This window comes from Cebus imitator, unplaced genomic scaffold, assembly GCF_001604975.1.
Source record: "Cebus imitator isolate Cc_AM_T3 unplaced genomic scaffold, Cebus_imitator-1.0 Scaffold43, whole genome shotgun sequence".
NCBI lineage: Eukaryota > Metazoa > Chordata > Mammalia > Primates > Cebidae > Cebus > Cebus imitator.
Genome location: NW_016107358.1, coordinates 4,322,317 through 4,349,822, shown reverse-complemented (window position 1 = coordinate 4,349,822; position 27,506 = coordinate 4,322,317). Strand labels below are relative to the sequence as shown.

General features: G+C 44.0%; 1 protein-coding gene across 3 annotated transcripts in view; it reads right to left on the bottom strand.

The window, feature by feature from the left end:
* NEDD9 (neural precursor cell expressed, developmentally down-regulated 9) overlaps positions 1 to 27,506 on the bottom strand; it is a 190,240-nt gene that overhangs the window by 15,003 nt on the left and 147,731 nt on the right. For all 3 annotated transcript variants that reach the window (XM_017526665.2, XM_017526666.2, XM_037737830.1), the window contains one exon: positions 14,584 to 15,030. In XM_017526665.2, coding sequence (XP_017382154.1) covers positions 14,584 to 15,030 — 447 coding nt within the window. The remainder of the gene's footprint in view (positions 1 to 14,583; positions 15,031 to 27,506) is intronic.

Below are 27,506 nucleotides of genomic sequence, written 5' to 3'. Positions count from 1 at the left end.
CCTACCTCAGCCTTCTGCTTAGCTGAGACTACAGGTGCGCGCCACCACACCTGGCTAAGTTTTTGTATTTTAGTAGAGATGGGGTTTCACCATGTTGGCCAGGATGATCTCGATCTCCTGACCTCGTGATCTGCTCGCCTCAGACTTCCAAAGTGCTTGGATTACGGTTGTGAGCCACTGTGGCCCCTTCTTCATTTAAGTATAAACCACAGGGCCTGGTACTGTGCCTAGCACAGTAGGTCTTGCATAAATCTATTGAGTGATACATTAATCAATTAAAGGAAAACTGAAGGCTGTGATGCAAGATGGCGTGAGGTCTGCCAGTATGTGAATAAGCTTAGTTTCCAGCTAGGCCAACTCTGGGTTAAGTAGAACCCACAGGATAAGGGGCAGAACTATACCCTATCAGGCATGCATGGTGGTACTGGGCAAGAGAGGGAGTCAAGAAAGCAAGGGAATGTCAGGTGAAGTTGAGATATCAGAAACCGTAGAAGAATGCACCTCAAGTTGGGTAAAGCCACCATTGTGGGAGGGCTGCTCGACAGTTTCCTATTCCCCAGTTGAGCCCATATGTGACATGAACACCTAGGTTCTTCTTAGCCACAAGGCAGAAACATGTGGGAGAGTGTTTTGGAAAAGAGAAACCAAAACAAACCCTGCTTTTTACCTTGACATCAGAAGGAGAATATGCTTGCTTTAGTTCTGGGGATATGTGACAGGCTTGTTCATGAGAAGCTGTGTGCCAACCACCATGGCCCCACTGGGTCTTTTTCTTTTGCTTATTGGAAGAATTAGTTCTGAAGAGGGACGTGATTGACACACAGAAGCTGGACTCAGGCAGAGCTGGATCTAAATCCCGGCTCTACCACTCACAAGCCATGAGCACATGACCAATTTCCATTCTAAGCCTGTTTTCTCATAAGTAAAATAGAAATTATACTTACCTCATAGGCTATATGGGTATTAAATGAGATCAAGTGAATAAAGTGCCTGGCAGAAAGCCATAAGCCTTAGCTATTGTTATTGTAATTGTCACCCAGGCTATATAGATTTCACCTTTCGACTTTGACTTCTAGAAATCATGAACTAGGTAACTGAGATTAATCATCTTGCCGAAGACAACTTAAAAAAATGAAGAAAAGCTGGAAAAGATCTTCTTAATAGTGTCAAGACTTAAAGGATAATAAAGAATTACTAGGTCAACATTTGGGAGAAGAATTCCTCGAGGTGAGACTGCTTTTCCTTGGGGGCATTTGCTATTTTCTGCTGATCTGAAACAGGTGACTGGGAGGCTGTGTTGGGCTTTCTACAGCTTCTTTGGGTGAGGGGAAACATTGGACTATAGGGCTCACCAAAATAGGAACCCCAAACCACTTCCAACTTTGGGTTGGAACCCTAAGGACTATGTCCAAAATAAATATTAACTGGAAGTAAATCCACCCTTGCACAAGCTAAAGACATCAGGATTGCCAGAACATCTCAAAACACAAAATCAGATGTATGTGTACCTATGAGGCTGGCAGAAGGAAACCAAATTCTCTCTGAAGGCAGAGAATATCTTCATAAACTTTATGTTATTTCCACAAATATATTAAAAACACAATGTCCAATATACAATCAAAGATAACCAGGAAGTCAGGAGACCAGACAACAGGAACGAGACAAGCAACAGTCCATTCTTGCTTTCTAATGTGCTAAGAATGTTATGTATGTCTTAGTAATCACAGATCTCAAGGCTGTTTTCTTTCACAATGTTTTATGATCAAATTATGGGAGAAAACAAGATTAAGTCAGATAGAAATAAATTAATCTTTAGGAATGTATAGTGCTCAAAGTGAGACCTAAGAGGCCGTGAGAATTTCAAACCAAAGCAGCAAATGGGAAGAGACAGTGGTCTTTGATGATCATCAGTGGTCTTTGAGTTCCTTAAGTTACTGTTTTCTGCTGTTCCTATCAGTATTGGTATTATCATGGTTATCACCGGAGCAGCTGAAGGCACGCCAATGGGATACCCCAGGAGAAAATGTGTTTTTCCAAGCCTAGGAGATAAAGACATTTATCCGAGAGAAAGATGGCAAGGCCCCAAACTCAGGACACTTTATTAAAATGCTCATCAGATGAGATCTTTCCAGTGCAGGTCCACAAGCTGGGTTTGTTTAGAGGATCTCACCAAGAAGTAGGGCAGTTGCCCATCTCTCTGGAATGCCTAGGAGCAAAACATTTTCTATCAAGACAAATTCTGCTCACATTGTGTCACTTGTTCAAGGTCTCAGCAAGTCTACTTGGGGACACTTCTTTCCTTGGGCAGCCACTTTACCTCCTTAATGCAAGCTGTCCAGGTGCCTGGGATAGGGGCAGCACAGTGGCAGCAGAGGCCACGTGGGCAGGAGAACTTCAGTTTCTCAGCTGCATGCCGCTAGCTCAATGGAGCACTAAGGGAAGTCGGAAGGGAGCAGATGGCTGCCACTTACAAAAGCCAATCCCTCTCCCCACAGCAATCCTCAGACCTGCCATGTTCTGCTATGTTTCCTTCTGATGCCAGCCCTATGGGTCACCTACTTATCATGACTTCTCATCTCTCCACTCCCAACACTGTCTCGTTTTGACTCCTTCCTTCCTTCCATGTGCTTCCAGCAACCCTAAGTAAGAACAAAGCAGTAAAAAAAATGAAACAGAAAAACCCCACTTCTTGAAAGGAAGCATCGGGTGGAGTAGATGAGAGACAAAGAGACGGATGGGGAGGAGACTGGGTCACTTCAGCAGCATTGGTCATGCGCTAGTGACTTACTATTTCTGCTTCTACATTATGACTTCTACAAAGTCATTCTGTTGCCTGATTCTACATTATCTGTCTGTGTCTATCTTTGTATGCATCAAAAATTTAAAAATCACTAAATTGTTTTTTGTCATTTTAATAAGATTTTTAAAAATAATAAATCTTACTTGAAAGGTTTTCTTCTAAGAGAACCATGGAACACAGACCTGTTCTAGTTTCTATGTCCCATGATTCTCTGTGTCTAAGTCTCTACAATCCAAAGCAACTTGATGAATAGCCTGAATTGCGCAATCCGTTGCCTCCAATATAGAGATAATGCCTTGATTATTGACCAGTGGAGTTTCCCCATTAATTTAGCAGGGCACGAATGTGTGGAACCAGCTTCTTATGTCCTAAGGCCTCATCAGGAGCTAGGTCACCCAGGAGGTGCTCAGAAAATACCAATGGGTAATTGATGAGAAGCTAGAAAGTTTCCCTGTGCCATAATGATTACAGATTTATAACCTCACCATTAATAGTACCTAGGATTCTCTGAATGTAAAAGTGTGTTTTACTGATTAACAGCCATGTATTTATATTTTTCTTGGCATATATGGGAGGTGAAATTTGACTGCTTCCTGTATATCTCTAATTCCTCCCCAGCCCCTGGTTTATTTGCATTATCTCTCTTTGTGTTTCATGAATTAACAAGAGTGTTTAGATTTCCAAAACTGCCTGTTGGAAAGGACTTCTTTTACTTAAATGCCCTTGAAAAGCATGAACAGAGCCACCACAGTATTTATTAGACTTTATAATAACCTCTTTGTCTTAAATGAACTATTTGATCCCTTCCCTTTAAAGAAAACCCCAGGAAAAGAAACATTACCATTATCACTGCCTGCCCATTAGAACTGGGATCCAATTTTCAGAAACTGTAAAGCTACAGTGGTTTGCCTGTTTAAAATCCAAGAGTACTAGTTGCTTTTCTAGGACCAGAGAAAAAGCCACATGTTGCCTACCCTGGATTTATTAATTCTCTATAAATTCTCTCTGCCCAGCTTGGGTGTAGCAGTGAGCTCATTTATTTACTTGCATAGCAACAATATAATGAAAACTGAGTCTGGCCTTAAAAATACACCCTCTTAAGCCGTGTCCGTGGTTAACCCTTCCGAATGCGTCTCTTGTGTTCATGAAGTTTTTTTTCCCATGTATTTTGGAGAGGTGATTTACTTTCTTTCAAAGTCATTCTGTTGCCTGATTTTATGCCAGAGCTAAACCTCTTGCTAGCCACATCTAAATCACAGCCAGCTTCTTTCCCCAGTGAGGAAAAAGTCACAACTGGAAGCTCAGAAGTGGGGCAGTGGTGCTCTTGGGTCACTTTCATTTGACACAGCATCGGGCAGCAAACCACTCAATAGAAACAGTGCTCTGATTGTTAGGCCCCCAGCATGTCTCCCCTGCTGCTTTCAGGAAGCTCTTTGTGTAGCAAGTGCTAAAGCAATATTTAGTTATAGAGTGACCAAGCACCAGCGAGCAGCTAGAAGCATTTAATGTGAAAGAACATGACGGGAAATGGCATCTGGGTCCCATAGGTGGTTGAGGTCTTTCTCAGGACAATGCCAAATACAAGCCTGTGACAAGTTGGACATAGCAAAGCCATTTTTCTTTTTTCTATCTCACGGACTGAAATGTTCTTTGAATGAAAACTATAAAAAGCACAAGTATTTTGGCTCTTCTGATGTCCAAATAAATTCAACAGGATGCTGAGTACTCCATTTAGATTGGGAAATAAATTTTAGAGAGGTGCCTACAGACTTCCCCCAGGGGAATGGGACTATGGAGAGGAGGTGGGAGATGAGAATTTGGGGACCCAAATGCCTATTGGTATCATTTCCTCCTAAATAGGAGAACTCTCATGGTTTAGTTGGAAGAAAGGGTGCAGTGGCTGATGAGGGAAAACACTCACGAGGCAGAACTTGGTGACAGCTCTGAAGATGGTTGTCATGTCCAGAGACACCAGGCCTAAAAAGTCCTCTGCAAAGCCAACAGGATTAAACAAAGGAAAGTGGGCAGAAAACAGTGAGTTCCAGGATGAAGTGCTTTCTTAGCTCTTGGTAACAAAACAGGGATGAGAGTTCCCCGTGGTGCAGAACTCTGGAAGTTTTCTTTGGTACAAGACCCAGGTCTGTCAGACACTGATTCTCACTGGCTCAGCTCACCCCAAGCCCTACCCCATAGTGTCCCTGCCTGCACCTGCTGTCTTTTGGCACAGCTCTGTCTTCCAAAGTGCACTGTGGTTCTGGATGGGACGGTGGGCTGGATCCTAAAGGAAGTGTAGGAAGGATTTGCAAAAACTTAAGGGTCAAGTGGAAATTTATAATCAATGCTTGAATGTCTTTTCTTTTTTTAAAAAAAGACTCTTGGCGGGACGCGGCGGCTTACACCTGTAATCCCAGCACTTTGGGAGGCCAAGGTGGGCGGATCATGAGGTCAAGAGATCAAGACCACCCTGGCCAACACAGTGAAAGCCCGTCTCTACTAAAAATGCAAAAATTAGCCGGGCGTGGTGGCACACAGCTCTGGTCCCAGCTACTTGGGAGGCTGAGGCAGAAGAATTGCTTGAACCCAGGAGGCGGAGGTTGCAGTGAGCCAAGATTGTGCATCTGCACTGCAGCCTGGTGACAGAGCAAGACTCTGTCTAAAAAAAAAAAAAAAAAAAAAAAGACTCTTGCTGTCAGCCTATTTTTTTAAACTGCTAAAATGCTTCTGAGAAAGAATCAGATAAGGATATCTGGATCATAAAATTTTAGCAAAGATCATTAGAGATAATCCAGCTTCATTTGCCATTTCACAGTTGAGGGAACTAACGTAGAATTAGTTACTCAGTCTGTAAATGACAGAGACGTGAAGGGACCCTTGGTTAGCTGGGTCAGCAGTGCAGTGTTTACGTTTCTCAATGCCCTGCGGCCTAGACGAGCAATACATGTTAGACATTTTCCAGAAATTTACTACTTTTCTAATTTCACAAATACTCTCAAAGAAAGTTATTTGCTTGTATGAGAAGCACAACTTGAAAGCTGGGTAACTTATGTTTTGGGGGGTGCCCCCACCTGGTTAAATGAAACTGTCCATTTGGAGGAATTTGAAGTCATTTGAAAAGACAGTCTTTCCATATGGCAGAGGAAGCCAACATAGCAATGTTCTCAGTGGTATTGGAGTCTGAACATTACCCTAGTGACCTGCTCAGGGCTCCTGGATCAGCCCTCTCTGAAACTGCCCAGTATATCTGGTGGGGGGAACTTCCACGCTCCGATTCCCTCAGCATTGAGGCTACTCCCTGGATCTGAGGTGGGAGGCTTGGGCAGCAACTCTAATTCATCCTGGCAACAGGGTATGTTTTAGCACCCAAATTGCTAATGAGGTATCCAAATATGCCTTCTTCTTTAAGGGCTTGGCAGCATCGTCCTTTAACCAGGATGTAAAAATCATTAGCATTGGAGTCAGACAGACGTGGGCTCAAATATCAATCCTGCCTCTCACTGGAGGCAGCAAGTTAACTTCAGCAAGTGAACTTACTTCTCAGACCTCAGTTCCCTCCTCTGAACAGCGAATGCTGAGAGGTGCCCCTCAGAAGGCTGTGGAGAGGATCAGGTGACAGTACCTCTATAGGATCCCTAACGTGGAGCCAAGGCTCAAGGCACCTTGTGGTCACTCCCACTCTAGTTCTAAAACCGTCTTGCAAAATGAGACGGAAGCGCAGAGTAATAACACCAGTGAAGGCTGCACATTCAGTTGGTCGTGAGTTGGAAAACAAAAAACCATTGCAATAAATAACTGGTTTAAGTGTGCCATGCTTTAAGAAAACCAAGTGTTACCAAAATTATTCCAATCAGAGATGATTGCGGCGTTGCTAAAGGCTTCTTTGCTTCAAAAAATTGATATACTGTGGGGTCCCTTTAAAGAGAGGACTCCTTGGTACTCTTCAAATGTTACTAGAGATACACCTGACTTTTTTTTTTTTTTTTTTTTTTTTTTGTTGGGGTTTTTTTTTTTTTTTTTTTTTTTCCAGATGGAGTTTTTCTCTTGTTGCCCAGGCTGGCGTACAATTGCGAGATCTTGGCTCACTGCAACCTCTGCCTCCCAGGTACAAGCGATTCTCCTGTCTCAGCCTCCCAAGTAGCTCAGATTATAGGCATGTGCCACCAGACTTGGCCAATTTTTTTGTATTTAGTAGGAACGGGGTTTCACCAAGTTAGTCAGGCTGGTTGTGAACTCCTGACCTCAGGTGATCCACCCGCCTCAGCCTCCCAAAGTACTGGGGTTACAGGTGAGCGCCATCTTGCCCAACCTACATCTGACTTTTGAGGAAGGCACATTGTCCTATTGAGTGGCACCAATACACTTTAAACAGGAGGAGCACATCTCTTTAGAAGTTATCTTGGCAATGTTTAAGACACAGCTAGTTAGAATGAAGTGCTTTTGATTGCTGAGTTTCTAGTTCTGCATTTTGCACAATATATTCAACCAAGTCTCTTTTTAAAGATGTGTTCAACCAATATTGTTTGTTTTACTATGAAATTAAATAAATCAATTTATTCTGTTCTCTCTCTCACAAATACAGTGTTCTCCTACTTTAGCCAGACATCATACTAATGCAGTCTCTTACCTCTTCACTCTGATAAGCACAGTCGCTTAGCATGAAATCATTGAAAAAGGAAGGTTAACCTCTGTTTGCTTTGGTGTGGGTTTATAAGAAGTTACTAATGTGCTCTTAGAAATGTGCATTATCTATAAACACCATAAAGTGCAACTGAGTTTGAAGGCTTTGGCACTGGCCAAACAAAAGAGACCTTTGTTAATTTTTAAGGAGGAGTGTTACAGTTTGCTCATTGCATTGGCGTGGGTGACTTGTCTGAGAAAAGATACTTCTCGTTTTCAAAGTGAGCTCATAAATTCCTGCCCTTCAAGGGCTGAATGACCTCAAGTTTTGTGTAATATTAAAGTGTATCTTAAAACTCCAGGGGAGATATTTTAGATCACAGGTTTATTTCTCTGCATAGCCCCAAAAGCCATGTATCGAGACAGAAAATTTATTTAAATTAGGATTATCTTTATGTAGAAATGTACCATTCTGGAACATAGTTGTACTTTATTGAGTTTAAAAGTGAAGAAACTGAAGTACCCTCTACCCTAGAAGTATTTTTTGGGTATGTATGTATTTTGTGTGTGTATAGGGAGGGAACAGGAGAAAGTGAGGTGAAGTCAGACTTTAACTTTTCTGGAAGCTTTCATTTCCTCTAAATCTATTTTTTGGTTGTTGGTAGACAGGTCATGCTGCTAATATATGGCACTGAGTTGGCTGGTATCTGAGTGTCGCTCTGGGCAACCAGATTTCACAATGCCTCAAATTCCAATAAGGGAAGTCCTTGTTCCTTAGCCAGCAGCTTACGGGTGTCTGTGTTTGTATGTATGTACATGTGTATGTACGTGTATGTGTGTAATTTGTAATGACTCAGTGTCTAGGAAGGTACAAACATTGTAGCTAATCTATTTCTGCTTCTTACATTACCTTTCAGGAATGGGCCTAGAAGACCTGGCTAAAACCTATGAATCATTTCCTGCCAACATTTGGCTGTGACCTATTTTGGAAGGTAGAAAATGATCCTTAAAGATGATATCATGGGATCTTGTTAAATCTGAATATTACCTGAGTTTTCCAAGTGCCACCTCAAAGCATTGCTTACCCATTCTAGACCATCACACACATTGTGATGGCAGGCCATTACATTTTTAAGGAGCCCTTGAGATCAGTGAAATATTCAACATATTCTGGGACCACAGGGGAGGGGAAACAGCTGGATTGCAGAGAGAAACCTTCATGGAGGGGATGAACCTTCGTGGGTTCTAAAGAATGGTTAGGAGTTCACAGGTAGAAGAGAGGGAAGGCATTCTAGGTAAATCATAACATATACAAAGGAAGTTCTGATTTTCAGTAGAAAAAGTCAGGCTGGGCTTGGTGGCCCACACCTGTAATTCCAGTACTCTGGGAAGCTGAAGTGGGAGGATCACCTGAGGCCAGGAATTCGAGAACAGCCTGGACAACATGGTGAAACCCCATCTCTACTAAAAACACAAAAATTAGCCAGGCATGGTAGCGCATGCCTGTAGTCCCAGCTACTGAGGAGGCTGAGGCGATAGAATCGCTTGAACCCAGAGGTGGAGGTTGCAGTGAGCCAAGATGGTGCCACTGCACTCCAGCCTGGGCAACAGAGCGAGACCCTAACTCAAAAAAGAAGTCTAGTTTTCCTCCTTAGGTGACCACAGAGGAGTTAACTAATCTTGTCTAAACTGGGTAAAATGTACGGAATTTAAACTCTCAGACAAGCCCAACTTTACATCACTCATGCTTTGCTTCAAAATGCTCCTTTATGGTATATGAATAGTTATGCTTACAAGATGCAGACAGTGACATTCTGAAAGGCCCTTCTGTGAGGGAAATGACAGTAGATAATCTGACACCTCTCAGACCAGATGGTAATGAGCTGGACGGTGATTTTCGAACAGCAGCATGTTGGGGGGTAGCTGTGTGATAAGATCAGAACCACCTTTCAGTTAATTAAGGGTTAACTCTAATTGAACACTTTGATTCTTGTGTCTGCCTTGTTCATTGGTTCACTGGGCTGCTGTCTGGGGGCTGATGCTCTCCCAAGTGCTCTGCCTACAGCAGTCAGGCCGTGCGCTGATGGAGCTTGAAATGTAGCCCCAAACAGATCTTCAGAAAGAGGTACAACAAATCTAGTTCCAGCGCTCAGAATAAAAGCAACACATCCAAAGAATAATCAGAGAAGCACATGTAATTTCCCATGCAGATCAACCGTGAAATGGATGAACTCAGGTGGCAATTTCACTGATCTCTGAAGCAGAGAAATTAGACTTTTTTTTTGAGACCTAGTTTCCCTCTGTTGCTCAGGCTGGAGTACAATGGTACGATCTCGGCTCACTGCAACCTCTGCCTGCTGGGTTCAAGCTATTCTCCTGCCTCAGTCTTCTGAGTAGCTGGGATTACAGGCATGTGCCACCATGCCTGTAATCTAATTTTGTATTTTTAGTAGAGACGGGGTTTCTCCACGTTGGTCAGGCTGGTCTCGAACTCCTGGCCTCAGGTGATCCACCTGCTTCGGCCTGCCAAAGTGCTGGGATTACAGGCATGAGCCACCACGCCTGGCTGAAATGAGACTATTTTAGATCTTTCTGGGCTTTTGGTTTTGGACATTTATACGTTTCATTTACCCCAAACCATAATCCCATATTAAGTAGAATTTTTGCTGTTAAAAATTGAAAACTTTTTTCTTCTTTTATAATTCAGCTTTTCAAATTATTCGACTATGAGTAATTCATTTAATTTAGGATTGCCTGTGGGTTCTTGGCAATCACGATGCATATTTAGAAATCTTTGCAAAGTGTGAAAAATATAACCTACATATTGTTTTCTACTATGATGAAATAGTTATGAGCCCTAAATAAAACAATTAACAGGGTAAACATGATATGGTTTCCTAGACATTGGTCTCAATGTTTATTAATTTCTATTTTGCAATTTCTGTGTTTCATATTTTGGAGGCAAAAGATCTTTTCTTCAGCTCTCCAACATTCTCATAGGCCCTGGGCCCGTTGCCTGCAATGCCTAATGGATAAAACGGCCCTGCACACAAAACCAGAGTGAAAAAGACCAGGGAAATTAAGTAAAGGTGTCGGCGTATATGGTTTTCAGATAACTTGGCGAGTTCTCTTCCACCCTTTGCAGAATTCTTGTAGAACCAAAGAGAAAGACATACACTGAAAAAGCACAGCATACGTGTTAGCAAGAAATCACTTGTACCTTTGGTGTCTAGTAAGAAACACAACAGGGCCGACGCAGTGGAAAATAAACTCTGAGAAAGGAAAGACACGCAAGGCTAGGGGAATGCATTGTTTTAAGCCCCTGCCATTCTAAGCACTGTGCCAGGGACTTTCTCTGTACGTTTCCATTTAATTCTCACGGCAGCCTTCTGAAGTCGTTAAGATCGTTCCCATTAAACAGATGAAGAAACTAAGGCCTGGAGAAGGTCAGCGACTCACCAAGGCAAATACAGCTATGGAGAAACAAGCCAGCATCAGCCGAACCCCGAAGCCCTTGCTCTCTGCAGAGTTCTCATGCTGTCTGCTTGTTTCCTAAAAGGGTGGGGATTTTATGACGATATTTCCTTCTCTAAACGCTGATTTAATAAGTGATGAATGTCAGTTAGTGTGGAGGGGCTGCAAGAGGGTGGGTAGAGGGTGGAGTTTCCAAGAGAGCAAAGTTGAAGTGATTGAAGGCAGAATTCACTGTCTTTTTTTTTTTTCCTTATGTGATTCATTAGTAGGAAAAACTGTGCTGGGTAGAACTTCCGAAGCCCAGTTTGTAGCAATATTAAGGGAATTTTGAACTATGGAAAGTCCCGATTCATAATCAGATTGGAACATGTCCCAGCCCCTTCATGGTCCCTTTACAGTGTTTCTCGAAGTCTAGTCCTAGCATACCACCTCCAAAACTATGCAAGGAGCTCAATAAAATGCAGATTCCTGGGCCCCAAACCAGACCTCCTGGATTAGTTTCTCTGAGGGGAAAGACCTGGAATCTGCATTTAAACTCACCATCCCTCCCTATCTCTGTGGGTGAGTCTATGCCCATTAACCTTTTAAACCCCACCCCCGGGGTTCAGAATAAGATTCCACTGCCTCCTCATTTTCTTGTTCAATAGGTTTTAAGGACCCTAGCTCAAACTCTCAGGCATACCTAGTTCTGGGCTTATTACCATTTTAGATGAAAAATTTAAAGAGAAAATGAGCAAACTGCTTTATTAAGCAAGTCAGTAAAATGTGAACTCAGAAAAATGAAAAAGCCACACCTGGTCCCCAGTGCACTGAGATTATCTCTTGGGGCCTAAGCTTAAGTCATTCATGAGTATGATTCCCACCCACTGAGAATATCCTCTACCCAGGAAGATGTTGGCAGATGTTTTTTTAAAAACAGTTGCAATTGCCTGGAAGGCTAAAATCACCTCCTAGCAGCTAAACCATCTCCACTAAGAAAGAAAGAAAGGAAGGGAGGAAGGGAGGAAGGGCGGGAGAAGGAGGGAGGGAGGGAGGAGAGAGAGAGAGAGAAAAGAGAAGTGAGGAAGAGTGAAAAGAAAGGAAGAGGCACCACATTCCCAAGAGTGTGAATCACTGGTCCAGGGTACATGGAGAGAGGCAGCCTAGAGACCCAGGTCAGGATACTGTGGAGAGCCCTAGGTATTTGGCAGGGAAGATAGCAGGACCACCTTCTTGCCCTCCCCACCTGGCCATGTCGCCACCCCAGACCTGACTGTGCAATGCTTAGGGCATGACCTACTCCTCAGCCCTGGATGCAACTCCTGGAAGGGCTGGCACAGGCCGTTTTTAGAAGTTGATTTCCTCCTGCAGGACTCATCTACCTTTGCTCAACATAAAATGTTCTACTGAGTGTATGTAGACTTACAAAATAGCGAAACAAAACATGGAGTGTGAGTGTCCGAGGGTCACCCCAGCAGCCCAGCCTTTGACATCAATCCAAGGGAAGAGGAGTGAAAATCTCTGCCCTCTGGAAGGACGGGGAGCCCTGGGGAAAGCCTGCAGGGCAGTCCCAGCAGATGCAAGGGGAAAGAGTCTGAAGGCTTAGGCTTCTCCGACTTGGGACTGAAAAGATTGGGTCTAGAAAGGAAAACATGCTACCTTCCTGCCAAAATCAACTGTGATGAAAGTTTAGAGCCCACCAGCTCTCAGCCAAACGTTTCCTGTTCTGGCCTCCCTGTCTGCCTCATACTGGCCCAGAGGTGGGAGAGCTTTTTTTAAGGTGCAAACAACCAGGACTAAGAATGAGAGAAATTACTTATTTATAATTACACCTTTCAACTGTTCTTTTTCCCCTCTGGAGATAGAGGCCAGGCTTCGCTTTTTCCCTTTGAATCTAAAATCCCCGGGGCAAGGAAAACTTTGAAAAGCCGTAGTTCAGTCTATCACCTCCAGCCAGGCATGGTTGCTGTGTGCACTACAAGTCTAAAAGCTGTGCGCCACCCTTGAGGAATTCCTCTTAAGGAACATACATTCCACTCATGCCACACGCGTGCTCTTGAGAAGTATTTTGTAAGACATATTTTTTATATAAAAGGTAATTTTAAAATGCATTAGTGCTTTTGTTATTTACAGGGATCCAACAATAAATCTTTTTTCCCTTTTGTTTTTTCAAGAGAGGATTCTAATAGCATCAAATAGATATTCCCTAATTTACTTAGGTTTGTAAAATCAGACTTTGTATTAGATTTACTTGGGGCAGGGCACATCTATAATTAGTGTCCTAAGAGTCAACAAGTCCTTTGTGGTATGTACCTGCATCTTTCCTCTCGTAATTCAGGGAGAGCTTCTTATCCAGTTAAATTGGTTCATTCCTAATACCAAATCTTGCAGGACCCATTGGAATTTGCCAGTAAATGAAAGAGAAAATCCCTCCCTTGTGATGTTCACTTTAAGCGTCATCTTGGTTTTGGGTATTATCCCCGATCGGTCCACTGACACTGTTTTCCTCATAACGCCTGTCTCCACCTGGCATGCTCATAGTTGCTTCTGTCTCCTCCACTGCAATGGAAGCATCACCAGGGCTTTATTGACTCTTTCATTAATCACTGTATCACAAGCATCAAAAATATATTGGATGCTCAACATTCATTGTTCAATGAATAGATTTCTGTTGATCTCAAATTGCTAGAGTATTTGGGATTATACAGGGTGTTGCAGAGTTCCCCACACTATATTTTAAAATTAATTCCCTCTTAAATGTCCCAGCTTCACTGCTTTCACCCATTGTCTCAGGCGTTATTATAAGAATTGCTTAAAGGACAGGAGGATGGCCTCATTCCAAATTCACTGTGCATTTTAAATGAGTCAAACTTAGCTGACCAGTCTGTAGAACGAGTTGGTCAGCACGACCTGCTCCCAGCTTCCTCACTGTCACTACTATGGGTGGGTTCCTCGTCCAGCCAGGCCACTGAGTCATGATTCAGCTTTTGGCCAAAGGAGGATCCTTGATGTGTCATCAGGCTTGTACAAGATTTGGTATCTGTTCCCCTCAATGAAGAAATAAAAAAGATAGGAAACTGGCCAGGCAGTGGCTCACGGCTGTAATCCCAGCACTTTGGGAGGTCGAGGCGGGCGGATCATGAGGTCAGGAGTTTGAGACCAGCCTGACCAACATAGTGAAACTGTGTCTTTATGAAAAATACAAAAAAATTTAGCCAGCCATGGTGGCACGTGCCTGCAGTCCCAGCTACTCAGGAAGCTGAGGCTGGAGAATCGCTTGAACCTGGGAGGCAGAGGTTGCAGTGAGTCCAGATCGTGCCACTGCACTCCAGCCTAGGCAACAAGCGAGACTGTCTCAAGAGAAAAAAAAAAAAAAAGAAAAGAAAGGAGACTATTTGAGCACAGAATGTAGGCTTAGAAGCTGATCTATGAGAAAGAGAAAGATGGAGAGAAACAGTTTAATAACCCATGTAACCCAGGATGACACAGGAACTTCTGATGGCTGGAAATCAACCATACTCAGCACGTGGTAGTTCAAGGAAGTTTTGCTGACTGATGAATGGCAAAATCATGCAAACATGATACCTGGGCTAGGGTATTTGTTATTTTTACTTCTTGGCAGTTTCAAGTTATTATTTGGAGACATTTCCTATTGCTCCAAGTGCAACGGGGAAAAAAGTAAGTAGGAACAAAAATTTAGTTAGTCATTTACTCACCTTTTTACCCCCGTGGGGCCCACTGGTTCCCCCAAGGCTTCTCTGCACTGATGGTGGCACCTGATATACCTCTTGCTCTTGGGTGCCGTGGCCAGTGGGGACTTGGTAAATTCCCTGATTTTGGTAGGAAGATGGCACTTGGTAGATGGTGTCTCGGGGAGCAGCCTGTGGGTTTGGCACTTGATAGAGCTTCTGTTGGCCAAAGGTCTGCTGCATCAGTCCAGACACAGGCTGGTCATGACTAGAGGCATTCTCCTGCACGGGGCCAATCAGAAGCTTCACCCGGTTGCCTGGGACGATGCCTTGCCGACCGTGTAAGGAGCACAGCCACCATCCTTCCAGTCCCCCTGTGTTCTGCTCTATGACAGTCAGGATGTCTCCCTTGCGAAAGGCCAGCTCCTCAGCACACTCTGGGACATTGTCATATAAGGCCCTTGCCATAAGATTCTAGGAAGGAAGAAAGAGAAGGAAACAGTGTTAGAATATTGGGTCGGTCCCTTTAGCACCTAAGGCCTGTGCTTTTATGGAAAGGCATACTTCCCGGAAAGAGAGAAGCATAAATCTGAACAATAGAGTGTAAGGAGAAAAACAGATGGTGCAGACAAAAGACAGATACATACACACTGTGTCTGCCACCAATGACATCAGACTGCCTCCTTGGAAAAGCTCAAAACACCCGAAGAGTTCTTTCCCCTTGCAGGAGATGCTGTGCCAAGGAATTATGAGTAGGACTGTTACAGAGTTAAGGCACGGTTCACTATACAAAATGTTTTTCTTCCTTTTCTTAAAGTGAGCTTAAGGAAAAACAAATTCCGAGATATTCAGATGTATGACAATGAACATTTTTCAATATTTTTCTATACCGGAGGTGAAAAGAGTAAAAGAAAAATCCCAAATAACACACAGTACAAATAGCATATATATTTGGAGTTGGAAAGTCAACAGAAGTACACATATATATGTCTTGGCAGGGCTTAAAAATTCTTGTTTTCAGATCACAGGAGCCTTGGATCCAGAGAAAATCTACTACAAGCAAGGCCTATAGCCATGTCATCAAGTATGGATCATAGGGCTGCAGGCACCCACCTCTCCAGCTTTGACAAAGAATTTATTAACACCCAGGTGGATGCCAGCTCTTCTCTTTCGGTCTTTTATGCATACCTTTCCTGAGGGCCCCCACCCCCGCCCTCCCGCTTCGTCACCTACTTCTTGAATCTCGCCATTCACATCGGAAAAGCTGTGCCTTCCCCTTTCATGGGCCCAACACACTCTCCGTCTTTGTATGAAGGCCTGTCTGGCACATTCAGTACTAAGCAGACAGCCAAAGTAGGCATTCAGCAGAGAGTGGGCAGGCAGTACATGCTGACATTCTTGGAGGCCTTTCAAAGGCTCGGAAGATTTCATTTCTTGGCATGAGTAAAGTTTCCCAGCACATGGGCAGCCATTCCCGCATGCCTTCCCCCTTCCCAGAGCACGGAGAAGTCGGAGACGTTGTAGATTCAGCACGAGCCCTTGGAACGCTAAAAGTGATTTCTAGTGCTTTGTTAAGATGTTTGGATGCACTTAATGTCACTGAGGTGGAGCTCGTTTATGGAAGAAAGGATTACAGATTGGATGGGGCAGATCGTGACTTTATTTCATACCATGGCATATTCGTGGGATTTTCGGCTGTCTTCTGGACTTTCGCCTTCTGTTTTCTCTAGCGATGTGGACTTGATCATTCAGCCTTCCGCTTCTTTGTAGCTGACTTGCATTACTCGTGTCCCCCTGTGCTAGCCCCATTGCCATGGGTCCTGCACGTTTTCTGCTCTGGAGGACTGTGCAATGGAGGGGATCTGCCCTCTATGCAGTAGTTGGGAAGGGTCCACTTCTGCTGCCATGAGCCAGGCTCCTGTTAGCCAGGGCAATAAAGGAGATAAAGCCATAGAAGACAGTGCTCAGGAAGCTTGGTGATACTCTTCAAGAATAAGGTTGAAGTCCTTTTTCTTGACAGTTATGAGATCCAGGAAGTGTGGGACACAGAGAGGTGAGTGGTCCGGGAAGCTAAAGGGAAACTGAGGAGTGTGTGTTTCAGGAGAAGGTTTTACTTAGTAGTAATATTCCAGGAAGCACTGGGTTTCATCTAACAATTAAAAGTTTACATACATAAAGATAAAATCAGGCAGCAGTTTACCCTGTTCATGGAACCATTTAAGGATGGTGTCATAATCCTAAAATTGCCTCTGTTTCTCTTCTCCCGTCTTGTGGGTATTCTGTATTTTACAAGAGACGTCGTAGAGTTACAGAGGACAACATTCTGGTCGTTTATACTAAAATGACCTCCAGGAAATGACTCCAGCAGAGGTGTACTGAGATTATAAGGTGAGGAGAGAGCTGACCACCCTGACCTCTATCTGTCCCTTTCTTCTGGGGCCACTCAGCAGTCGGGAAGCCCCTAGGTGAAATCAGAAGCAACAGAGTTGGGCCAGTTGTGTGGGAGCTGAGGGTTGGTAGCTGTGCAATTATACTGGCTACAAAGAAGGGAAAGAAGAGAAACAGAAAACAGTAGAAAGGCAAAGGGCTACAGATCTAATCAGCACAAATCAGCTCAAGGCATTCAGAACTGGGCTACTTCCAACTCCGAGGGCACTGTGAGGCACTGAAGTGGAGCACCGGAGCATGCTTGATCAGAAGCAGATAGAAATCCCCGGCGAGAGTCGTCCTGGACGTTCTTTGTCTCCTGCCCCAGTAACCTTCCCACCACCTGGTAAGCAGCCGGCTAATGTTTCTACACTGGCCCCATGAGCTGCTTCTCGGGGGAAACTCTCAGATCCCCACAGTCTGGGCTAGTGTGGGCACTGCAGGTGAGTCCTCCTGATGGGTTATCAGGAATTCCCAGTGGTCCTCCTCACTGCCCTTAGAGATTAAGTTCCAGGCACAGCTTGACACTGCTGTTAGTAGCCAGGATCCCAGCACCAGTCTCACATCTATTCACACACTGATAGATATTCTCAGCCTTGGCTGAACAGGAGTATGAGTTATTTAATATCTGTGCAAGCTACAGAGAGCCAATGTCTACATCCGGTCACTTTCCTAAACTGAAGGTTACAGCTCCAGACACCTTTCGAGATCACCTGGACACAATGTCCTTGTGTCACATGAGGAAATAGGTTCGGGGAGGCCAGTTTGTCATTTGCCCAAGGCCACGCTGTTGGCAGCGATGGAAAGAGAATTGCTCTCTTTCAGTTTAATCCTCTTTCCAGAACTTTACGCTACCTTAGCTTAGCCACACGGCGTCCTTGTCACTGGGCTCGGTTCCATTATATGATAAAGTTCTCAAGAGGACCGGTTCTTCTTTTTTTTTTATTTTTATTTATTTTTATTTATTTATTTATTTATTTTTTTGAGATGGAGTTTCGCTCTTGTTACCCAGGCTGGAGTGCAATGGCGCGATCTCGGCTCACCGCAGCCTCCGCCTCCTGGGTTCAGGCAATTCTCCTGCCTCAGCCTCCTGAGTAGCTGGGATTACAGGCACGCGCCACCATGCCTAGCTAATTTTTTGTATTTTTAGTAGAGACGGGGTTTCACCATGTTGACCAGGATGGTCTCGATCTCTTGACCTTGTGATCCACCCGCCTCAGCCTCCCAAAGTGCTGGGATTACAGGCGTGAGCCACCACGCCCGGCTCCGGTTCTTCTTTTCATGTCTGTGGAATAAACTGGATACTCGGGCTCTTGGGTTCTAGCTGTTACTTTGACAGGCAACAGCTCCCCTTTGTGCCTTAGTTTCCTGGTCCTTGGGAAGCTATGGTGATGTTTTATTTAATTTGTTGGGTGACCCTTGGGTTTCAGGCTCCCTCCCCGCCTCGCCTCCTCTCCATTCTCAATCCAGGCTTCATCCTATTCTAATGATGCTATTAGACATATTTTACACCTATCTGATATTTGTCTTGCTTACAATTACATTTCAGAAGAACTGTTATCTCAGCAGTATTTTTCTGAATTATGAATGAGTTCTTGTCGCTGCAGCCTCTTGTTGAGTATCTGCCTACAAATAGCAATAGTGAAACCATTGCTTGCATTCTAGAGACCTTCTGAGATAACATATTATAATGATATTACTTGATAAATTATGGATAAATCTTATCAGATTCCAACACAGATAATACATCAGCAAGTAGGGAGAGGCATGGGGGGCAGGAGTCGGGCTTTCGAAAAGATTTGGAGTTGGGGCAAGAGTTCAGTAAGATCATAACAGCCAAATGAATTTCAGCTGGGACATAAACCATTCATTCAAAAGTTCACATTACTCGTAAGCAGGCAAATCAAGAGTTAACTCTTCTGGCTAGGAGCGGGAGGGACCCTCTTCTCCAGAGCAAAGGTGTGATTCCTTGAGGGTACAAAGTCAGAAGCTGATGATCTGCTATCTTAGAAAAACCCCAGAGAGGCAGCTTTGTCTACTCAAGATATAGTCTTTCTCCTGCCCACCCTACCCCCTTGGGTATTTATCTCTAGGGTAGGGAAGGTCAACACAGAAACAAATCAAGGAGAGATAAGAGAGCTATGTAACTCTATATCCAGTTGGATGGTTAGTCTCCAGAGGCTGGCAGTTAGCAGTGCAGCCAGAGCTTGGCAAAACACCAAAACAGTTAGGGCACAGCTCTTGAAAGCCACAAGGAACTTTAAACAATTACCGTCCAACCCTTTCACTTTACAAAAGAAGAAAATGAGTGAGGCTCAAGAAGTTAATGATTTGCCAAGTCGCCTGGCAAGAAAGTCTTAGAGCTGAGACAGGAATTCAGGCCCCCTGTCTTCAGGTCCAGAATTAGGACAGAAATTAGTCAAGTGAAATACAGGTGCAACACAGCTGTGGCTCTAATCAGGATTGGAAACCAGCATTTAGGGTCATGAGCCCTATCTGAGGAAACCCTGATTGCGGCAGCCTCTAGCCTTGATCCCCAGCCCAAGCTTCCTTGAAGCTGTCTTCTGGCCTCTATGATACCACTTCTTAGTTCTCCCTCTTCTTTTGACCGCTCTCATCCTATTCTCCATCGGAGGAAATTAAATCTTTTTCCCGTCCGTAAAGTGATCATGTTCCAAAGAGACTTGTCCTTTGCATTTTCCTCTTCTCGGCTGTGTGCTTACTCTCTACAGGGAATCTCATCTATGAGATGGCATCTGAACACAAATAATTCCTAAAGCCATAGTCCTCACTAGATACTTCTTCTGTAGTCCAGTTCCTTATATCCAGTTTTCTAATGGGCATCTTCCTCTCTAACTCAGCAAGTGCAAACACCTTTTTCTCCTGCTTTGCTTTGCTTGGTTAACAGCATGCACACAGCTGCCCAGCAGGAGCCATGGAGGTTTGCTGTGTCTCTACATGACCTGCAACCCATCAGTGGGACCCTGCTTTCCACATCACGGCCACCCTTCATTCAGTTACTCAGCAACTTTTTTTTCCTGTAGCACAGAGATTGCTTCCCAACTGGCTTTCCTGCATTAAACTTCTTCCTCCTTCAAAACCCATCTTCCATATAACCTATCTATCCAAAGATGGTTCTCAATCCCAGTTCTCAATCATACTGTTTATATATTTTTCTTTCTTTCTTTCCTTCTCTCTCTCTCTCTCTTCTTTCTTTCTTTCTTTTTTGAGATGGAGTCTAGCTCTGTTGCCCAGGGTAGAGTGCAGTGGCATGATCTTGGCTCACTGCAACCTCCGACTCCCAGGTTCAAGTGATTCTGCTGCCACCACACCTGGCTAATTTTTGTATTTTTAGTAGAGGCGGGGTTTCACTGTGTTGGCCAGGCTGGTCTCAAACTCCTGATCTCGTGATCTGCCTGCCTCAGCCTCCCAAGTGCTGGGATTACAGGTGTGAGCCACTGTGCCTGGCTCTACTTCTTTACAGTACAACTTGGATTGCCCTGTGAACTCCTTAAATTCAGGGATGCAGATTCCTTTTGCATTTCCAGAACTTTACCCCAATATCCGAAACAAAATATAGATTCATTAAATGTTTGCTAAATTGAAATGGATTCAGGACTCTGATTTCCTCATTCTCTGCAGGAACGGTGAAATTGTTTTACTTAGAGAATTCAGCAAGACATTTCGTTAGAATTTTCAGATGGAAGTGGGGAAAATGAATGAACCAGAAAGAGAAATGTCATGTCTACATCACTCAAGCCTCACAGCCAGAGACGACGGGAGACAGACAGCAGGAAAAGTGCCTGCCCCTCCCTATTAAAACAGGATGATGACGCAGATGGGGAGCCTGACCCCCCTGAAACTAGTGTTCGTAACTATGGAGCAAACAGGAAGGCCAAGAGGAACTGACCATCCCAGTGAGATTAAACACAATGGTCTCTTTTAAGAGCTTTTCTCCCGTCAGTCTAGCAATCTGCGTTTGGCACTAGGTGACAGAGCACCATTCAAACACTTTGCCAGAGCACTTGGGTTCTGCTGTTCCTGGTTCCCAAGCTATGCCTGAGGAGTGGGAAGAAAATACTGTACAGTTGACCAGAAGGCGGTACAGAGAGCTCTAGGTCACATGACAACTTCTGCCCCTCACCCTACCTCCAACTCCTCCCTGCCTTTGTTTCCTTCCTTTACTGCTATCAAAATGTCAAGAAAGCTTATTACTCCTATGTCAGAGGAACGATCTGCTTTTCCAAATACGGAGAGGTGTGACTCGTAGTTTCCGTGACCACTCATGCAGTCCTTTGAAGAGGCACAATGTCTGTTGTATCACCCCACTAGGACCGATAGCATCATCAATGGCCCGGCTTCCTCTGATTATTTTTGCTTCATTCTATATTTGTCATACAGGAGATCCTGCCAAGGCCTCAGGGCTGCCCCATTCTCAATGACATGACTTTCCTGTACCCAGCCCCCCAAAACTTTAGCCTGGACTCTTGTGGGTTCGCGTGCCTGCACGCACAAATGCATGCAGAGGACAGACCCTGAGAAACAGACACATTCCAGGAAATGGCCATCGTCAAGGAAGTCGGTCCTAAGGCAGGTGGCTGAGGGATGAACATGGTCAAGGTCAGTCTCAGGGCACAACAGGGAAGAGAAAGAAAGGCTCACGTGCTTTTGTGCATACTGACAAAAACCAGCTTTGGTCTAAGGACTGCAAACCATTTTGGCTACATTTGTCCTCTCTTTCCTACCATCACCTTTGGAATAGAGGGGGGTGTGGGCTTTCCCCAAAGAAGGAAACAGCCATAGTCAGAAAACATGGCTGTCTGTAAGTGTCCAGATTTTAATTATCAGAATACTTGGTTTACACTTAGGTTCTTGAGTCTGAAGATCTGGAATGTTGAATTTTTTGAGTTGGTTCCTCTTGAGATTATTAAGTGGCAGACATGAAGCTTTCAGGTATAGGAGACAGAAGATATGATATGTTCTGATACAATATAAGATATGCTATGATAATCTAATTTTCCCCCAATACTATTTGTTGACTATGTTCTGACACGCTTTTCACTAGGTGATCTGAACGAGCCCTCAGAAAGGCAACAGCAAGACCCCACTTCATCTCACTAATCCCTGGCATCCTCTGCCCACTGGAGTGGGGTGGTCAGCATTTCCCACCAAGGACTCCTCTGGCACCTAGACTGCATTCCAGGCAGTGATTTTTGTTTTCTGGAAAGTGCTTTTTCTAGACCCCTATGATGCTTATAAAGCTTATGTGAATATCTTGGACCCTCTCTGAATCTTGATTTTGTTCACTTTGCCTCGAATCCTCAAGTTTTCTTAGATTTTCCAGCTTTGTGAACTTTAGCTATAGCATTTTCCTTTGGACATGTCTGAGTGGGAGAAGGTTTGAGAAATGTGACATTAGATACTTGCCTCCCAAAGGTAAGAGATGCTGTTACGACTCCTGGATGTGCTGTGGGGCGGAGCCCTGTGTGTGGTTACTTCCACGTAACTGGAATGGGTATCTATCCAAAGTCTGTTTCCCTTTCCAGTTCTCGATCATGCTATTTCTTTACAGTACAACTTGGATTGCCCTGTTCAAGACTATGAACTCCTTAAGTTCAGGGATGCAAATTCCTTTTGCATTTCCAGAACGTTGTCCCAGTATCCGAAACAAGATTTGGGGCTTGGGAATCTTAACATCTCTTCCACACTGGCCAATCCTATCTGATGAGGGATCATTTGGAACCCGACACGATTCTAGTGGCTCATACACCAAAGCGAAGTCACTTTTTGAGAGCTCGTGAAAAGATCTGATGCTTATTGCAAATTTGGATATTTGGATCTCAGAAAGAAATCTCTGTCTGACCAGATTGGGTAACATGATACGGACAGCATAGCTGCGCAGTTGAAAAGGGCTTCCTCGAAAGCTGGGCTTCTCAATGTCCCCGCACTTGAATGAATGCCATCTATTCTTGCTTGATTTAGGGTTCATGCTGGACAGAAGCATTCATATGCTAGGATTTGTATTCTATGTAATTGACAAAATCCTAGGGCAAATCCTTTGCTTTGTGTAGAAAAAATTTGTCATTTTTTTTTTCTACACAAAGCAAAGGGTTAGTAGGCAGATGTGCATTTATGTATGTATACGTGCAATGTCACAGTCGACTTCTATTATTTCCTGGCCCATGGTGGAAGATGAATTTGACTGCTGAGTTCAGTTTTTCACTCATCTGGTCTTTGAGGTTTACCAAAGCAACTCCTGAGAGTCTTAAAGAAGGTGGAAGAACACCTAGGTTTTTTATAGGTATTGGAACCAGAAATCACCCACATCTCGACCAGAATTGACTAGAATAAAATTCCAGAGTAAGAAGAAACCATTCCAACCCAATTGCCTCATTTGACAGTCCAGAGGATCTTGTATTAGATTAGCAGCAGAGCCAGAGCTAGCATCTGGTTCATCTCTTAATCTAGAATTTTTTTCCTACTGGACAAGGATGCCCTTCCTGAGAATCTTCTGCAGCTTAGAAGTCAGCACTGTTGCTATTAAGCCTTGAAATTTAGAAGCATTTGTCCCAGGTTGCCCGGTTTTGATAGATTTCAGTACAGTATCTTGGCAAGGGGTCAAAAATGTGGGGCAGGCACAAGCTCTTTTCAGGGTTCTGTCCAGGTTCTGTCCATAGATAAATCTGATAGGCACCATATAATGATGAAGGCCTGACACCCACTCACCCATAGGATAGATTTTATTAACAATAAAACAACCATCTGGATTTCAGGCAGCATTACAGTGTTGGTACTGGACCATATCTATCTGCCTGTCTAGACAAATCCCCCTAACATCCAGGTACTCAGGTAAGAGAAATCAGAATTAAGTTATGACAGAGTAGGAGACTCCAATCCACTATATTACAATATATTTCCAACATGATGTCATTTCTCAGAGTCAAAATTCGCAAGTTATAACATCTGATAAGGTGTTTGAAAGAAGAGAAAGAGGTTCCTGTTCTGTTTTTTTTTTTTTTTAACAGAGTCTCACTCTGTCGCCAGGCACCAGGCTGTAGTGCGGTGGCGCGATCTCAGCTCACTGCAAGCTCCGCCTCCCGGGCTCAAGCCATTCTCCTGCCTCAGCCTCCCGAGTAGCTGGGACTACAGGTGCGCACCACCACACCCAACTAGTTTTTTGTATTTTTTGTAGAGATGGGGTTTCACCATGTTGGCCAGGATGGTCTCGATATCTTGACCTTGTGATCCGCCCGCCTTGGCCTCCCAAAGTGTTAGGATTATAGGCCTGAGCCACCATGCCTGGCCAGAGGTTCCTATTTTTACATTCCCATCCATCTTATCTTCATTCACCAAGCTATGCAGCCCAAGGTTATATCTAAACCCACCAATACAAAGGCATACCCATCCTGGCAACTCCCGCCCAGCTACCAGCCAGAACCAAGTTGATATAAATGGGATGCCACCTTCCCCGGAACTCTTTTAGATGTCACCTGACCTGGGTTTGCTGCCTGATTGGTATTATCTATTTCACTTGTGAGGTCCTCAGAGAGTTTTAAAAAACAGATTCACACACTTGGCTGAGAGCTGTGTACAGTCATACACTGTCAGCAATGCAGCTGCTGAGCCGTCTCAAGGAAGAATTTTCGAAGCTGCAGCTTCTCAGTTAGAAGACTGGGGAAAGGTGGCAGGAGCAAAGGGAACAAAAAAACCTCATTGTGAAACTGTTCAGTGCCGAGGTGTCGAGACAAGCTCTTACACGCACATGTTATACACCAGTTTATGAGAATAAAATAGCTTTCTTAAAGACCCAGCTCTAAATACATGGTCCATGATGAGGTATATATTATATAGAGGGGGGGCCAGAGAAATACTATAGACAGTTAAAGCTGCCTTAGAGATGGTTTGATGGGTTTTACATTGAACTTGAATGAAACTTTGTGCTTCTTTGTATTTTGTGGTATTCACTGAAACAAACTGGGACTAGGCCTATAAGAGGAAGTTGCTTTTTGGTTAGGACCTTTTATATGAAGCTCAACATCAGTAATGATAAAATTGTGGTACTCAGCTCTATGGGGTATTTTTGTTCTTCTATCATGTAAAACCAGTAAGGAAGTTATTTTTAAGCAGGAAGGGTAGAAGAGATTAGACCACTGGTTCTCAACTAGGAAGGATTTTTGTCCCCTCTGGGTACAGGCAATGGTTACTGGCATATTTTGGTTGTGGCAATGTGTGTGCATGTACATCTGCAGGCACATGTGTGTTACTGGCATCCATTGGGCAGAGGGACCAGGGATGCTGCTAAACATCCTACGGTGCACAGGACAGCCCTACCACAAAGAATGACCTGGCCCTAAATGTCAATCACGCCGACGCTGAGAAACACTGGATAGAGGAATGGACGCCGGACTGAATTAGGAGGGTCTATTAGTCTTCACATTTTAAAATTAATGACAATCAAATCTCTGCCTTTTGTGCCTCTGTTTCCCTGTCTGCAAAATAGATATTAATAGACATGTTCTTCTTTATAAAAATATGATTAATCATGAACTTGTATACTCCAAATGCTCTGATTTCTTCAGAAGAAAGGGTCTCTATAAAACCAAATCACAGTTATTACTGCACCAGGATGAGCTCATGAAATTGTGTCTTAAGAACCGTATTTCTCACCCTGGAAAAAAAGAATCCCCCTAGGGAAAAAATAAAACAATCCAGAAATGATCTCATCATGATTACACCTGCCGCACCAAAAGACACACTTCAGAGAAAGAAATTCTTTCCCTTCAGCAATGAACTAAGCTGGGTCTGTAATTAAGATCTTAATAAGGGAGGCAGGAGGCTCAATTCAGGTGCTGCAGGCTAAGAGGCGAGAGCTCTTGTTTAAAACAAGAACAATTGGATGCAAATCCCCTGCATTGCTTAACGCTCTCAGGTGTTCCAAACAAGTCCCTGTTTCAAAATGGGCTTGCCTTCATTTCTAAAGATGCCTATTTCTGCAAAGAAAAGGAAAGGGAGCATCTATGTAAAACACACACACACACACACACACACACACACACACACACACACACATACACAATCTTAGATAGTTTCCTGCAAAAGCCTGCTGTAAGGGAGGTGGGATAGTGCCTTCACAGCGGATTGATCTTAGGAGCAGCTCTTGACGACATTCTCTAGAGTGACCATGTGGCCCCAGACTCTCCCAGGCAGTCCCAGTTTCAAATATCTTTCCCTGTGTCAGACCATATGTCCCATTCTTTTGGTTTGTAAAACATGAATATATACTCACAAAAAAAGAAATATTTTTGAAACCAACAAGTAAAGATGAGAACGCAAGTGTATTTGTTGATTATGGATCTGCCTTGGTTGAATTTGGGATTTGGGAGAAAAAGAGCTAGGCACTGATAAGAATCTTAGATTCAGTCGTATGAGTTCTCTAATTGACAAGATGATCTCTGTAAGGAAATGAGATCTATTCCAGGGCCTCTGGGCCTCTGTGAGATTGCCTAGAAGTCCAGCTCCACAGTGGCAGGGGTTATTTATTTTTTAATTTTATTTTTTTTGAGACAGAGTCTCGCTCTGTCACCAGGTGCCAGGCTGGAGTGCAGTGGCACGATCTTGGCTCACTGGAACCTCCACCTCCCGGGTTCAAGCAATTCTCCTGCCTCAGCCTCCCGAGTAGCTGGGACTACAGGCGCACACCACCACGCCCAGCTAATTTTTGTATTTTTTAGTAGAGATGGGGTTTCACCATATTGGCCAGAATGGTCTCGATCTCTTGACCTCGTGATCCTCCCGCCTCGGCCTCCCAAAGTGCTGGGATTACAGGTGTGATCCATCACACCCAGCTATGACAGGGGTTATTAAGAGAAAGGAGGCTGGCAGGCTCCCTGCATGTCTGCTGTTCCCTTTTTTCAGCTCATTTAAAGGTGTGCTTGTCATGCTGGGCTCTGAGTGGAGAGGGTCAGGGAAGCAGAGAAAATGCTGGAGTTCTGCCCCAGGAGAGCACGCAAGGGAAAGAGGGCTCGACGTTTTGCTATGCCTGTGCTGCTGTGCTAGTGGGGCCACACTGCGGGTCCACAAACCCATTTCCTGCCAAATTCTCAGTCATACCACAATGACTAGTAACAAGAACCAAAGAATGAAAGGAAAAGAAAAGAAACCTCATCGACAAATGACTGACGTGTCCTGACACTAAAAACTCAGAAGTAGCTGGAGTGCCTAGAAGTCCACTTTACTGCCATTTTCTGTGTCTGGCTTTGCCTGTTATGGTTATTTTGGGAGGTGGAGGGTGTTGGGGGCCAGATAAGCCCAGCTCATTCTTGAAGAGTCCTCTAGATGAGTCCTCAGTTAGCCTCGTCTCCTGCGGAGTGAGACACTAAATTACAAAACAAACTATCATGAATCAGTGAGATTAAGGCTAACTCACAGTGACCAAGAGACAGCATAGAGTTTCTGCCTAACAACAACAACAAAAAAAAAAAAATAGGAAAAATGTTAATGACACATCATGTTATCTAAATGCA